The sequence below is a fragment of the Geotrypetes seraphini genome, chromosome 4 (genome assembly GCF_902459505.1).
Source record: "Geotrypetes seraphini chromosome 4, aGeoSer1.1, whole genome shotgun sequence".
NCBI classification, from domain to species: domain Eukaryota; kingdom Metazoa; phylum Chordata; class Amphibia; order Gymnophiona; family Dermophiidae; genus Geotrypetes; species Geotrypetes seraphini.
The window spans coordinates 101611361-101626383 of NC_047087.1; the positions used below are offsets into that span (position 1 = coordinate 101611361).

At 39.8% G+C, this 15023-nt stretch overlaps 1 protein-coding gene across 2 annotated transcripts in view; it reads right to left on the reverse strand.

Moving 5' to 3' along the window:
* SPAG17 (sperm associated antigen 17) overlaps window positions 1–15023 on the reverse strand; it is a 742651-nt gene that overhangs the window by 291135 nt on the left and 436493 nt on the right. For both annotated transcript variants that reach the window (XM_033941513.1, XM_033941512.1), the window contains exons 26-27: window positions 13298–13464; window positions 413–560 (exon numbers count right to left, since the gene is read on the reverse strand). In XM_033941513.1, the coding sequence (XP_033797404.1) occupies window positions 413–560; window positions 13298–13464 (315 nt within the window). The remainder of the gene's footprint in view (window positions 1–412; window positions 561–13297; window positions 13465–15023) is intronic.

Here is a 15023-nt window from a genome sequence, read left to right on the forward strand (position 1 = left end):
GGGATTTCCGTCGTCCCCGTTCCCGTGCAGCTCTCTAATTGGAATTCTAATTTCTTTAATACCCAGTGCAAGGACTAAAGGGATAATCACATATTCTTGCATCCCTTTAGGAGGAGAATGTGGCACAGTGGTTAAAGCTACAGCTTCGGCAGCCTGTTGTGGGTTCAAATCCATGCTGCTCCTTGTGACCCTGGGCAAGTCACTTAATCCCCCCATTGCCCATTAGATAGATTGTGAGCCCACCAGGACAGACAAGGAAAAATGCTTCATGTAAACTGTTCTGAGCTCCCCTGGGAGAACAGTATAGAAAATTGAATAAACAAATCAATAGATTGGTCTCATAAACTGATTCCATTTACAAAGATGGGTCTAAATAGGTATGGAATATTTTAAACTTCTGGAATATCAATACCTTTCCTGGGGCTGCTCTCATGTATGGGCTCTGGAAAGGATGCATCCGAACTCAATACTGATGATGGGGCAGTACTAGCAACTCGCTGGGACACAAAAACAGGTCCTGAATCAGGACTATTGCTCACTGTGCCATCAGCAAAGAGAACCTGAAAGAATTAGAAACATCCATAGTCTTCAAATTATTCTTAAATAATAAAATTTGCAGAAGACATTAACAGAGTTAATATTTTAAAAATAACTGTGATGCAATATAAAGAAACAGTTTACAAAAACGATGATTTCTTTCTTTGAAATTTGTTCCAAGATGCTCATCTGGTGTTTCAATACTATGGGTCAATTACGCAGAGAGGATCCTTGCAAAGGCAAATTTCTTAAGGCTGGCTATCCACTGATATTCAGCAACTCTTAACTGGATAGTACTGCAGAATATCAGTGTTGACCACCCCCCACACTATCCAGGTGGACCGGGGTGGAGTATACATGGAGCTGGCACTTATTTGGGTACTAGCAATATTTAGTACTAGTGCCCAAATAGCTAACAAGGCAGATAGGACCACATAAAAAGCGTCTTTTGTTTGCCTGATTAGCTAGCTGGGTATAGGCACTGAATATCGACTGATGTATGGATAATTTCCAGGTAGTAGTCCGAGCATAGATCTGCTCCCTACTCTCTCCCATATCAGCATGCCTCCTCCCAATCTCCCTCCCCCTAACAGCATATCTTTCCTGGACTTCCTTACCTCTTAATAGCAGTCCCCACCCACACACACACCTGTAGGCCCCACAGGCCTACCTGAAGCTCCCTGGAGATCTAGGGTGTCATTAGGGCATGATCAAAGCCAATGTGTTTGCTTCTGATTTCATTCAGTGATAGTTTCTTAGTTTTACCGCTAGGATCTTGATCACACTAGAGGTCATGGCTGTAATTTTAAGGCCAGAGCCAGCATGATCAGGAGCAATTGGGTTTACTTCTGCCATGACAATTCCTCAGACCACCAAAGAATTTCATATAGATCCAGAGGATGGGGGTAGGTTGAAGAGGGGGTCAGTTATAGTGAAGAGGGGGTAGGGAATGCTGGTTATAGTGTGGGGAGGGGAGTTCTGACCTTAATGGATATTCCAGCACAGGAAACAATTCTAGAAGCTTTTGAGTATATTCATCACACATTCCTGTCTGCAGCTGTCGTGCAGCTGCTCTGGGATTTGTTTCAGGAACTCTAGACACTACATTTAAATGAAGGCAAGCTTCCTCTTTACATTTACTTGAACTGGCCTGCTTTCTAAAGACATTTTTCATTATCATCAACTCAAGGATTTTGTCCAACGAAGAGTTAGCGGAGATCTTCACTTTAATGAAACAGCCATAAAACTGGCCTTGAAATGTGGCTGTGGCGGGAGTGGGGGGAATTACAGGTCTATATCATGCTCTGCTTCAATTCAATCTACCAGAAACGTAATACCATTTTCGTCACCTTCCTCTGGACCGCTTTAAGTCTTTTTATATCCTTCACCAGATACAGCCTCCAAAACTGAACACCATAGTCCAAGTGCGGCCTCACCAATGATCTATACAGGGGCATCAACACCTCCCTTCTTCTGCTGGTTACTCAAAGAAACATAGAGTATGACAGCAGAAAAGGGCCGGCGGCCCAACAAGTCTGCCCACTCAAGAACCCTCCCTCCCTTGAGAATCCATCTTTTAAGTATAACTCTGTAGCAACCCCACCTGTTTGTCCCTTCATCTCTTGAAGTCGAACACGCTACTGGCCTCGACCACCTGGCGTGGAAGACCATTCCATCAATCAATCACCCTTTCGGTGAAGAAGTACTTCCTAGTGTCACCATGAAATCTTCCCCCCTTAAGTTTTAGCGGATGCCCTCTTGTCGCCGTGGGACCCTTAAGAAAAAAGATTTCTTCCTCCACTTCAATGCGGCCCATGAAGTATTTGAATGTTTCTATCATGTCCCCCCTATCTCTGCGCTCTTCGAGAGAATATAAGCGCAGTCTGCTCAGACGTTCTTCATATGGGAGATCTTTAAGTCCTGAGACCATCCTAGTAGCCATTCTCGGGATCGACTCAATTCTCTTCACATCCTTTTGATAATGGATGTGAAAAGAATGGAGTCGATCCAGAGAATGGCCACTAGTATGGTCTCAGGACTCTTCTTTCTTTACAGCCTAGCATCCTTCTGGCTGCAGCCACTGCCTTATCACACTGTTTAGATGTCTTTAGAGCCTCAGAAACAATCACCCCAAGGTCCCTCTCTCCATCTGTGCTTATCAGCCTCTCACCTCCCAGCACATACAGTTCCCTTGGATTTCTAACCCCCAAATGTAGCACTCTACACTTCTTTGAATTGAATTTTAGTTGCCAGATGCTAGACCATTCTCTAACTTTTGCAGATCCTTTTCATGTTTTCCACTCCCCCTTCCCCCCGGATTATCCACTCTGTTACAAATCTTGGTATCACCCTCAAAAAGGTTAACCTTACCTTCTAACCCTTAAGCAATGTCACTCACAAACATATTGAACAGAATCGGTCCCAGCTCTGAGCCTTGAGGCACTTCATTACTCACTTGACCCTCCTCTGAGCTAATTCCATTTACCACTACACTCTGGCATCTGTCTGTCAATCAGTTTCTAATCCAGTTCACCACTTTGGGCCCTATCTTCAGCCCATGGAATTTGTTTAAGAGCCACCTATGAGGTTCTGCTCAGATCTAAGTAAATTACATCTAGCATACGCACTTGATCCAATTCTCTGGTCACCTAGTCCAGTGGTTCCCAACCCTGTCCTGGAGGAACACCAGGTCAATTGGGTTTTCAGGCTAGCCCTAATGAATATGCATGAAGCAAATTTGCATGCCTATCACTTCTATCATATGCAAATCTCTCTCATGCATATTCATTAGGGCTAGCCTGAAAACCCGATTGGCCTGGTGTTCCTCCAGGACAGGGTTGGGAATCACTGACCTAGTCAAAGAATTAAAAAGAGACTGGTCCAGGTCCAGGGATGCCGGTCAGTGTCACAGACTGCTAGAAACCCCTGTGTTGTGATGCAGCGGGAGAGATGCCCATTCTCTCCACTGCATCATAACACCCCTTCCCGGAACAGCGGCGGAAAACACCACCCTCCTCCCGGAACGGCAGCAACCTCCCCTGCAGCGGGAGAGATGCCCACATTCTCCCGCTGCACGAAAATCCTTGACCTGACCCTCGCAGTGGTAGAGATACCCATTCTCCCCCCTGTCACCGTCGCAGCCGTCTCTGCCAACCCCCCACCCCCGCAGCGGGAGAGATGGCCACTCTCCCCTGATGGCAAGTAACCCCCCACCACCACCGCTGTTTATATTGCCCTCCCTCCCCCTTACCTGAAAGTTGATGAGCCAGAGGGATGCAAACCCACTCCTCCCAGCTTCCTGCATCATCTAAAATGGGCCTTCCCCTCCCCAGTGCATCTTGGGATGCATCTGGGGAGGAGCCTAAGGTTCTGACTGGCCCAGATGCCTAAAGCCCCTCCACCTGCCAGTCATAATGAGCTATTACCCATCAGTGAAGCTGTAGTGGTCTGGAGAGGTGCTAAAGAATTTGGGTTTTATGTCTCCGTGGATGCAACGAACAAAGACTGTCCCACTGAAGACCTCTGTTCTCCCGATTCCTAGTTTATAGGTTAATGGGCCTGATATTAGTAGAGCCAGAAGATTCCTTCCTGCAACCCATACTACTCTCTTCAGGGCAGTTGGTCTTACTTCCTTGGGGTTACCGGAACTAGACATCTCCCCCCCCCCCAAGAAAGAGCATTATATGAGTGGGCAATCCCTTTTAAAGTGCCCTTCTTCCTCATACTTATAACATCTAGGAGGGGCTCAGATTAGAAGAGAGGGCCTACACCTTTAAGGTTCTGCTCTGCCTTTACGGTTCTGCTCTGCCTTTACGGTTCTGCTCTGCCTTTACTTTCCCCCTGAAGAGGAATGTGTCCCTGAAGAGGAATGCACACTAATCCATTAGCATGTGCTATTAGAACACCTTAGTAAAAAGACCCCTAAGTGCTACAAGTCATGCACAGCTACAAGTCATGACAAATGTGATTGCACTGTAATCAGTTAGTTTCTCTTTCTGGGGTCCTCTCTCCTGGAAAATAACTGGACAGGGCAGGTGATTTTTTTCGCAAAATTTTCCTGTGGTCTAATTTTCTCCCTTTTTTCTGACTCCAGGTAGTGTTCTGCTCAGCCTGCCTGGAGACCCACATCTGTCAGGTGTTGGCAGTATATTTAAGAATTTTTCCAGCACTATTTGGTTGACCACCTCAAGATTGGTTTGTTACTCAGGCCTTAGCTACCAAGTGGCCCAATCCAGCAAAGTTTGAGCTACTGCTCGTGATCATTTGTCTCTTTGGAATCCCCGATTTCTAAATTTCTTTTGATAGCCCTGACAATAGGCCTAGACAGTCTTGGATGGCTGCTTTAACTTCCTGATAATCTAGGCTTTTGGTTTCATCCAATGCTCAATATGTAGACTTGCCTCTTCGGTCAGGTAGAGCACCAGATGAATGGCCCCCTGGTCAAATGGTCATTGGGCTACTGTCACTATTCATTCAAATGTATTCAAGTAAGCCTCAGGGTCGTCTGGTCCTAACTTGGTAAAGACTAATACCTTAGTCCAATTCCTTGAATCCATTTGATGCAACTCTGGTCCCCCTCCCTCCTCAAGAGGTCTTTGGGTTGCTATTTGTTAGACCTCCCTCCATAAGACAATGTAATTCCCTTATTTGGGCCTCTAGTAGCTGCAATATAGGTTGTTGTCTTTGTCTTACTTGGGCTAAGGTCTGCGTGAAGCATCGTTCCATAGTTTTTTGTTAACTCTTTAGCTGGTCAGCCAACCATTTTAGTCCTGCCTCCAATGATATTTTTCTCTTTATTGAGCATTACATGGTTTCACGACTCCAACCCTGACACAAATTGTAGTGATATGGACTTTGCTCACCACTGGTCACTCAATGTACTTGGCCACTCCAGATTACTTCCAATCACTCAAGGTAATCTAGTCACACAGAGAGAGCTGGATCACTCTCTCCACTTTTCCAGGAAAGTTGCCCCTTTAGACATCAGGGTAAGACTGAAAATTCTTTTAGTAAAAGTTTGGAAGGTCTTGTTTTTTCTTTCTTTAGATCAGATTTATTCCACAGGTGAGGGGGTTCTCTCCTCTTTCCTGGGGCCATGATCGTGCCTTCAAAGAGGTATCTTCTCTGTTTGCAAATTCATGTGCAAATGAGCTTCAATGGTGTCTCTTCCTGGGGCTAAACCCATGCTGTCTTTTGATAGTAGTTTCCCAGTATAGATCCTTCTCAAGTCTGAGGATTCCAGTGACAGAAGGAATATCCCATCACATGCGTTCTTGCACAGGTTTTTACCCATGTGCTAAGGCCATGTTTACTGCAGCTATATAATGACAGATTTTCTATTTTTGTATCATGGCCATGTGCTAATGTTGCCATTAGTGCGCAGTCATTAAAAAATTATCACGTGAGCTCTTACCACTTCTCACTTTGTTTTGTTTTTTTTTAATTTATTAATTTTCCATTCTTACAGCAATTAATTCACATATAATATAATTATTACATAACATTTATAATTACAATCAATACATCATATCATAAATAATAAATCCCTCCCCTTTTTTCAATTCTTATTTCCAAAAATTATACAAATCCCTCCCCAATCCTATATATCTACTACCAATGTGCTAAGAAATCTGATCAGTAGAATAATTAGTCAATGGTTGCCATATTTTCTTAAAATTATGAAGATTCCCTTGTTGTAACGCTATTACTTTTTCCATTTTGTATATATGACAGACAGAGTTCCACCTGAATGTATAATTTAATTTGGTATAGTCCTTCCAATTTTGAGTTATTTGTTGCATGGCGACTCCTGTCAATATTAATAGCAGCTTATTATTATTTGCTGAGATCGGACTCTGAGTTCTCAATGCAGTGCCAAATAGTATGGTGTCATATGAGAGTCCTACATGATTTTCTAATAACTTATTAATTTGGGGCCAAATTAAATTCCAAAAGGCATTTTACACAGGAACAGAAAAAAATTAAATGATCTAACGTCCCTACTTCTATTCTACAATGCCAGCATCTATTGGATCTAGTACTATCTATCTTTTGCAGGCGCGTAGGGGTCCATAACACTCTATGTAACAAGAACATCCATATTTGATTCATAGATGCTGACCTTGTAGACCTTAATCTCCAGGACCAAAATCGTGGCCATTGAGAAGCAGAAATTGTCTGTCCAATCTCAATACTCCAAATATCCCTAAGTCCAGTTTTCTTTTTTTTATTTAAAAATCCATATAACAATTTATACCATTTTGCGGCTTGGTGACCCAAAATATCCGCCTGGAAACATAAAACCTGCAGACTATATTGAGTATTAAGATCTTTCCAATCAGGGAACCCTGCCTGAATGGCCTGCTTCAATTGCATCCATTTAAAATATTGTGTTTTATTTAAACCGAATTTATTTTGCAATTGTGAAAAACTAAGCATTGATCCTTCTGAAATGACATCATTCAATGTCCGTATACCTGCAATTATCCATTGTTTCCAGACGATCTTAAATCCGCCAATCTTGATCCTGGAGTTTACCCAAATAGATTGATTTAGTGATTTAGCTATTGGTTCTGGTAATAGATTACTGATATATCTTAATGTTTTCCAAGTATCTAATAAAATTCTGTTATCTTTGTATCTTCTAGGCATTGTTATACTAATTAAATGTTCTAAATGTAATGGGAACAGGAGCCGCCATTCTAAATATAACCAATCTGGTACATTCTCCATGAGATCTGGGAGGATCCAATACATACCCTGTCTTAGAATATAGGCTTGATGGTACCTATAAAAATTTGGAAAATTTACCCCTCCCTCCACAATTGGTCTTTGTAATGATACTAAAGCAATTCTGGGTCTTCCCAAACCAAACAAATTTTGTAAGAAGATTGTTTAATTTTTTATAAAATGACCCCTGAAAAAGTATTAGTGTGTGTATTACCTTGTATATCTTTAATTGCAATAATCTTAGATTTTCTTTTCTTTGCTTTAAGAAAATTTGCTAATAATCTTCCAGCTTTATTTGAATTACCATAGAATTGAACTTGTCTATAGAATATATCTTTCCTCACCAATTGAGAAGAAATCTCATTATATTTAACTTTTACTTTTAATAACTCTTGTAGTGTATTATTTTCCCATTTCTCAATTAATTTATTTTCTAATAATTTAATTTGTTTTTCCATATCAACAAATTGTTTTTTAAGTTGTTTTTTAATAAATGCTGAATATGAAATAATATTTCCTCTCATTGTTGCTTTAAAAGCATCCCACAAGATCTCAGCATTAATATTATCCGAATTATTAATTTGAAAAAATTCTTGCATTTTTAATTTAAGATCTTCCAGGAAGTTCGAATCCGCTAGTAAAGCATTATTAAATCTCCAAATTGAATTAAAGTGTTCAGTATCATAATTCTGAAGGTCAATCCACACACCAGCATGATCTGAAATTATAATGGGATCAATAACTGCTTTTAATACACGCTGCGCTATGTTATTGGAAACAAATATATAATCAATTCGTGAAAAGGATTTGTGGACCTGAGAACAAAAAGAAAATTCCTGATCATTAAAATGAAGAATACGCCATATATCAACTAAATCACAAGATTGAATCAAATTATCTAAACCTAACGATTTCATAATTCTACTTGGTCTCTTATCCAAAATCGGATCCATTACAGCATTGAAATCCCCTGCTACTATTAAATTAGAAGCAGCCAGTGGTAACAGTAATTGTTGAACTTGTTTGAAAAACTCCATTTGATTCGAATTAGGAGCATATAAATTGAATAAATCCAGGGTTGTATTTCTCAGAACCATTTTGATATGCACCCATATACCTAAAGGGTCATAATTTATTAATTTAAAATCTGCATTACATTTCTTATTTATCAGAACAGCCACCCCAGCTTTTTTCCCTATAGCCGGTGCAAATAAACATTTAGAAATCCAACCCCCAGATAACTTTTTAGATTCAATTTCAGAGAGATGCGTCTCTTGAATGAAATAAATGTCCGCATTTTGATTCTTAAGGAACGATAACACTTTCTTCTTCCTGATACCGTGTTTCCCCGATGGTAAGACACTGTCTTATTTTTTTTGGAAGGCCAAAATATGCTCTAGGGCTTATTTTCGGGGGGATGCCTTATTTACCCTTTCAATGTCTTTCCACCCTCCCTCCACTCCGGCCCAGCCCAGTATGAAATATTTCCTTTTGTTTCCCTCCCCTCTCTCTTCTCCTCCCTCACCCACGAGTCCTGCATCTGGCCCTCTCCCTTCTACCTGCACCTGGCAACATCCCCCTGCTCCGCGGCTCTCTTCAGCAACTCGTCAGCAGCGGTGATCAAGACAAGCTGCCGACATCGAGGCCTTCCCTCTACGAGTCCCGCCTTTGTGGAAAAAGGAAGTTGAAACAAGCGGGACTCGCAGAGGGTAGGCCCCGACGTCAGAAGCTTGTGTCGATCGCTGCTGCTGAGTTGCCGAAGAGAGCCGCGGAGCAGGTGATGTGGCCGGAAGCAGGTAGAAGGGAGAGGGAGATAGGAAGGCTGTAGATCTCCGGAGCATGACATCGACCCCGGCCAGGATGATTTCTTTTTCAGGCATGCAACTTACAAGTCCGGCGTCGCGGCGGGAAATAGCCATGCTGAGCAGTGAGCTCAGCACTACACAGATGAAAGCCTTGCTTGCTGATTGGTCCGGCGGCACGGCCGCCGGACCAATCAGCAAGCAAGGCTTTCATCTGTGTACGTGCTGAGCTCACTGCTCAGCATGGCTATTTCCCGCCGCGACGCCGGACTTGTAAGTTTCATTCCTGCGTGACACACTACCGGAGCCACGGCAAAGGTGGAAAAGAGCCACATGCGGCTCTGGAGCCGCGGGTTGCCGACCCCCGCGGTAGACGGAGGGACCACATGGAGTCACCCACCGTACCACCCGGTTCGGGTAAGCACAGGTATCGGTGGGTGGCTTATTTGCGGGGGGGGGGTGCCTTATTTTACAATTTTTTCTAAAAAGGGGGGGCTGTCTTATTTGATGGCCCTGCCTTATCATCGGGGAAACACGGTAGGATGATTTAAACCATTGACATTAATAGAATACATTTTTATATCCATTTATTTTATAATCAAATTTTAACCAATATTCTATGATAATATACATGACCAGATCTCAGCACATTTATTATATATATCTCCTTTTCCCAATTCCCCCAACCCTTCCCCCCCCCAAAAGATAAAATTATATAAAGACAATTCAAATTTTACTGTACTTCCATTTTCATTTCTCATAAATATATTAGTCCTCTGATCCCCTCTCCCTCCCTCTATTTTCCCTCCCCTCCCTCCCATAATCATTGTCTGACCTGGAATACACATTGGTAAGCAAAACCTAAATCCCCTCCCCCAGGCAACTAATATCTTTCCATATTACTTAATATATCCCAAAAATTCAACAATATTTTCCCCCCTTATATATAAATCTTTAATTACTTATCTATATATACTCATTCATTTAATATTCATTTCCATATTCTTATATAAAAGTATTTATATGAAATTCAATATAATTATCTATTAAATATAGTAATAATAGTCATATATTTTAATTAGATTACCATATTTCCTTACCTGCTCATTAATTAATTATCCCATCTTTAAAGGTACCAATTCTATATATTTAGCCCTTTATTTAATAATTTTTGTAATTCATTTCAATTAATATCTACGTGAATTTATAATTATAATAAGATCAATATGTAATTAAGTCATAAAATTATAAACATATCCTCAATTTAAAATAATATATTATCCCCTTCAATATACTTTTAACAAATCAATTTTAGCTATAATTCCATGTATATAAATATTCATTGTTTAAATTATATATACCCATTCATACAATTTATCTAAGTTAATAATAGTATTAATACAATCAATTTAAACATTCTCACATATCATCATTCATAATAAATTCAATATGAATAAGCATTTGAATAGAGTAGAAATTTCCATATCAATTAATAAATAGTCTAAAATTAATTTCTTCTTTATTAATTATCCCCCACTTAAATATCCATTCCCCTATCTTTATATCCTTTAAATTCTTATCATTCTTCTCAATTAATATTAGCATAAATAAATATGAATGTAATAACTGCCATAAATAAATTGATTTCTTAATAGATTAAAATTATTTCATAGCATTCAATATATTATAATTATATAATAAACAAAAACTTTCAAATGCATTAAAAATATTCTGTTCAATCATTAGTCATTGTCCTCTTCTTTCTTCTTATCCATCTTCTTCTTGTTCATTTTATATCCCATTTTTATTTCTTCTTTCTTCAGATGAATCTTTCCTATTTTCTCTGTTTCTTTTCATGTAGACCTGGTTCCACTTGTGCTAGAAATTCTTTAAGTTTTGCAGGATCTTGAAAATACATGGACTTATTCCCATTAGACACTCTCATTGTCGATGGATAGTATAAGCCATACATGTAGCCTTTTTCTTTTAATTGCTGCCTGAACGTGAGAAACTGTTTCCTTATATTTGCAGTGTATTTAGCAAAGTCTGGGACCAACATCAATTTAGACCCCTTATAATTCAAGTTTTTATTTGCTTTTGCCACCTTTAAGATTTCCAAAGCTTGCTGATACCTTAAAACTTTAAAAATCAAGGGTCTAGGGCCAGCCTGGTTTACTGGTCTTTTTGAAGGGATTCTGTGTGCACGTTCTATTTCTAACGGCCACTTAGAATTTAACTGTAACAGCTTAGGTAAAAGGTTCTCTAGAAACTGTATAGCGTCTCCCCCTTCTAGATTTTCAGCTAAACCAAGCACTCTTATGTTCTTTCTCTTTCCCCGATTTTCCAAGTCCACCAGTTGATTTTTTAAACTCACTACATCTTTCCTTTCCTCTTCACAGTTTTGTGTGATAGCTTCCAGCTGCTCGACTCTCTCTTCAACCACTGACATCCTTTGCCTGACAGTCTGGATCTCTTGCTTTAGACTGAGTACTTCCTCTTTGACTTCAGATATTTTACTTGCATTGTCAGTCAGCATTAGTTTAATTTTAAACAGTTCTGCCATAATATCCGCTTTGTCAGAAAATTCCTCAGTTTCCAGTGGGATTGGCACACTCGATGGTGATACCGTAGTGACTTTTGATCTTTTTGCTGATACACCGGATGTGCAGGGCTTCTCCGATTTCCCCTGCCTTGTAGCAGCCATTTCCGATGCTGTTTTTTGTTATTTTTAAGTCTGGTGAGCGAAGCAAAATCACTGTTATCTTTCAATTCGTTGCCTGGCTTTGAGGAGCTCTGCGGTTAAGCCTCCATTCCTTGGAACACGCAAGGAATGGAGGCTTAACCACTTCTCACTTTGAGCTCATATAAGAATGTCCACTCTCTGTCCTGACATGCCCCTCCAAAAAATACAGATATATATTTAGTGCCCACATTAGTGCATGACAGTTATTTCAGGATGCCTAAGCATGTCACAACAGTACAACGTTTTAAGCTGTGTTAGGCATGCATTAGTGCCTAATGCAGCATAGTAAAAAAGCCCCATAATTAAATCTCTGCAAATACTTTTCTTCCCTCAACATAACTCAAGTTTTTATGCAAAGTAAGAACACATTTATCTACATAAAAATTCTACATTATTGCTCTCCAAATTGGAATTTTGTCCAAGCAAATGGTGGTCTATGAAAAACTATTTAGCTAGAGAAAAAAGATGGCACAGGATACTGGGGGAAGGGGTAGGGAGTGGGAGGTACATTCACGGATCATTGTTAAACTTTGGCTGGTCAGCAAGGATATTCAGCCCTAGCTAATCAAAATTACCTGGGCAATCAAACAGTAGGTCTAATGTGAACCGGATTACTTTGGTTAACTTTAGACTAGATATTCAGCCCATATTTACTTAGGTTAAATATTATGATGTTAACTGGACAAAGTTGTCTGGTTAACTTTACCTGCAAATGGCCAAGTGAATATTGGTATCTTTGTGCTACATAGTCATTTCTAAACAGAGAGCAAATAAAATCTTTTAAAAATTCTCAGCTAACAGCAAAGTGGTAAAACTTATATAAAAATATGTAATAGCACTTATATGTTTTATTCTTTCCCTCACTGTATTAATTACATTCATTCAGTTTGATATTCATTAACAGTTTATGGTACCTCAGCGGGCCACCACCTACTCGATTACTCTCATAGTACGTGGCTTTATGCTCACCCTCCTCATTGGGACCAATATTTTTTAATTTTTATGCTTATTTGCAATATTATAAGTGCGTTATTCACTACTAAAGGTACTTAGCTTTAAGCTGTTGGCTTGTTTAGCAAGACGCTGTATATGGGAGTTTTTGTAACAGCTGTTACAAAAACTCCCATATACAGCGTCTTGCTAAACAAGCCAACAGCTTAAAGCTAAGTACCTTTAGTAGTGAATAACGCACTTATAATATTGCAAATAAGCATAAAAATTAAAAAATATTGGTCCCAATGAGGAGGGTGAGCATAAAGCCACGTACTATGAGAGTAATCGAGTAGGTGGTGGCCCGCTGAGGTACCATAAACTGTTAATGAATATCAAACTGAATGAATGTAATTAATACAGTGAGATAATTTCTCCCTGTTGAAGCACACTTGTATTAGCTGTACTTTTCATTCAAACTGAATTGAAAACAGTGCCTTAGTCTACATTTTATTCTTTCCCTCAGCAGAACATAATCTCCAATATAGTCCATTACCTGTGTAGATCCATCTGTCATATATTTGACTACAGTCCCATATTTGGTAATTATCCTTGATACCTCTACCACAACAGGGTTCTTCACAGATTTGCTGATTTGTGAGTTTTTCACCTTCATAGGATAACTTTGCCTTATCAATAACTTTGGGCCTTCAGATTTCAAATCTTCAAAAAAGCAGATTACATTTTTTAAAAATCTGTCATCAATGAAATGGGCAGTTAATTCATATTCAAATAAGGACAATTTTTAAGAGTACTTTCACAAGGGCAAAGTCTATAGGTAAGTGTTACCTATGGACTTAGTATTAATTCTTAAAACAAAAAATAAGTGTGTACTTTCCTTTAGAAAACTACCATGGTTAAACATAACAAAATTGCACCTGCATTTTCTTCAAGTACTTTTCTTGTGCAAAAGCTCTCTGAAACAGGGAAATACCTACTGTGCTTGGTAGCACTCACCTTGAGTTCAGATTAGAAAGATGAGAAATCCAAAACCAGATTTACTATATCATTAGCATGACAAACAAGGATTCTTTACATGAACCATTGTTCTTTGTACATCTGTAATTTTATTTCATCTTGTAAAAATACTTCTTCCTTATAGATGTTAAGTTCACCAGCTGGTGGCAGCATTCTGCAATCAAGGGCTGTCAGAACTAAAATGGTAAATTCCTAATGTAGTTAACATCCTTGGTGTGCTAAATGTTGTGCTTGAGCATACTACTTCTCGCCTTATACCTACTTGGTTTAAGAAGCAAGGCTACCGTCCTCCCTTACTTAATCCCACCCCCCATCTACTACTCTTCTATACATAACTTCAAGCCCAAACCTCCACTAACACAAATCAAGGTAACCCTTGATGACCGAGTTTCCACCCTTTCAGAGATCCCAGTTCTGACAACATTCTACAGACCTTCCAGACCACACATCAAAAAAGCCCGAGTTCTAAAAAACTTAGCTTCTTCCCATCTCTTCCCCAAAATCCCTCTTTGCTACTCTAATCTCAGAGGATCCTACCTAAATATAAGATCTATGAGGAACAAATCCCAATTAATTTACGACTGGCTAGCCGACATCAATCCTGACTTCGTCCTACTAACGGAGACCTGGTTACTCTCGGATGATGACATTATCATCCAAGAATGCCTCCCCCCTAATTTCAAAATTCTATCCTTAGCAAGAGAAAGAGGCAGGGGTGGTGGACTGGCAGTAATCTATAACATCAACTTAAACTGCACCATGCTAAGCTCTAAATACTCCTCCACCTTGGAAATCCTATCTCTAAAGCTACATTCAAAACTACTAGCAGACTCCCTAATAATCACTCTAGCATATATTCCTCCAAAAAAATGGTCCTCAGCCAAAGAAGAATTTCAAGAGTTCCTGTTAACCAATTCTCTAACAGGGCCTTACAATCTCTTATGCGGAAATTTAAACCTGCACCTAGAGAATTCAGATCTGCCAGAGACCACCGGATTCTGGTCCTTTCTAGCTTCACTGGGATTCCCTCACTCTCCTCCGGTTTCTACTCACAAAAAAGGCCACCAACTAGACTTAGTATCGCTGACCTCAATAAACGCAACAAATCCCACAATCCGATGGATATCAGAAACCTGGTCTGATTCACTATGGTCAGACCACAAAATATGTAACTTCGAACTGGAATGGGTACGGAAACCACCACAATGAAAGCCAAGAACAAATCCACACAATTTCAAACAAGC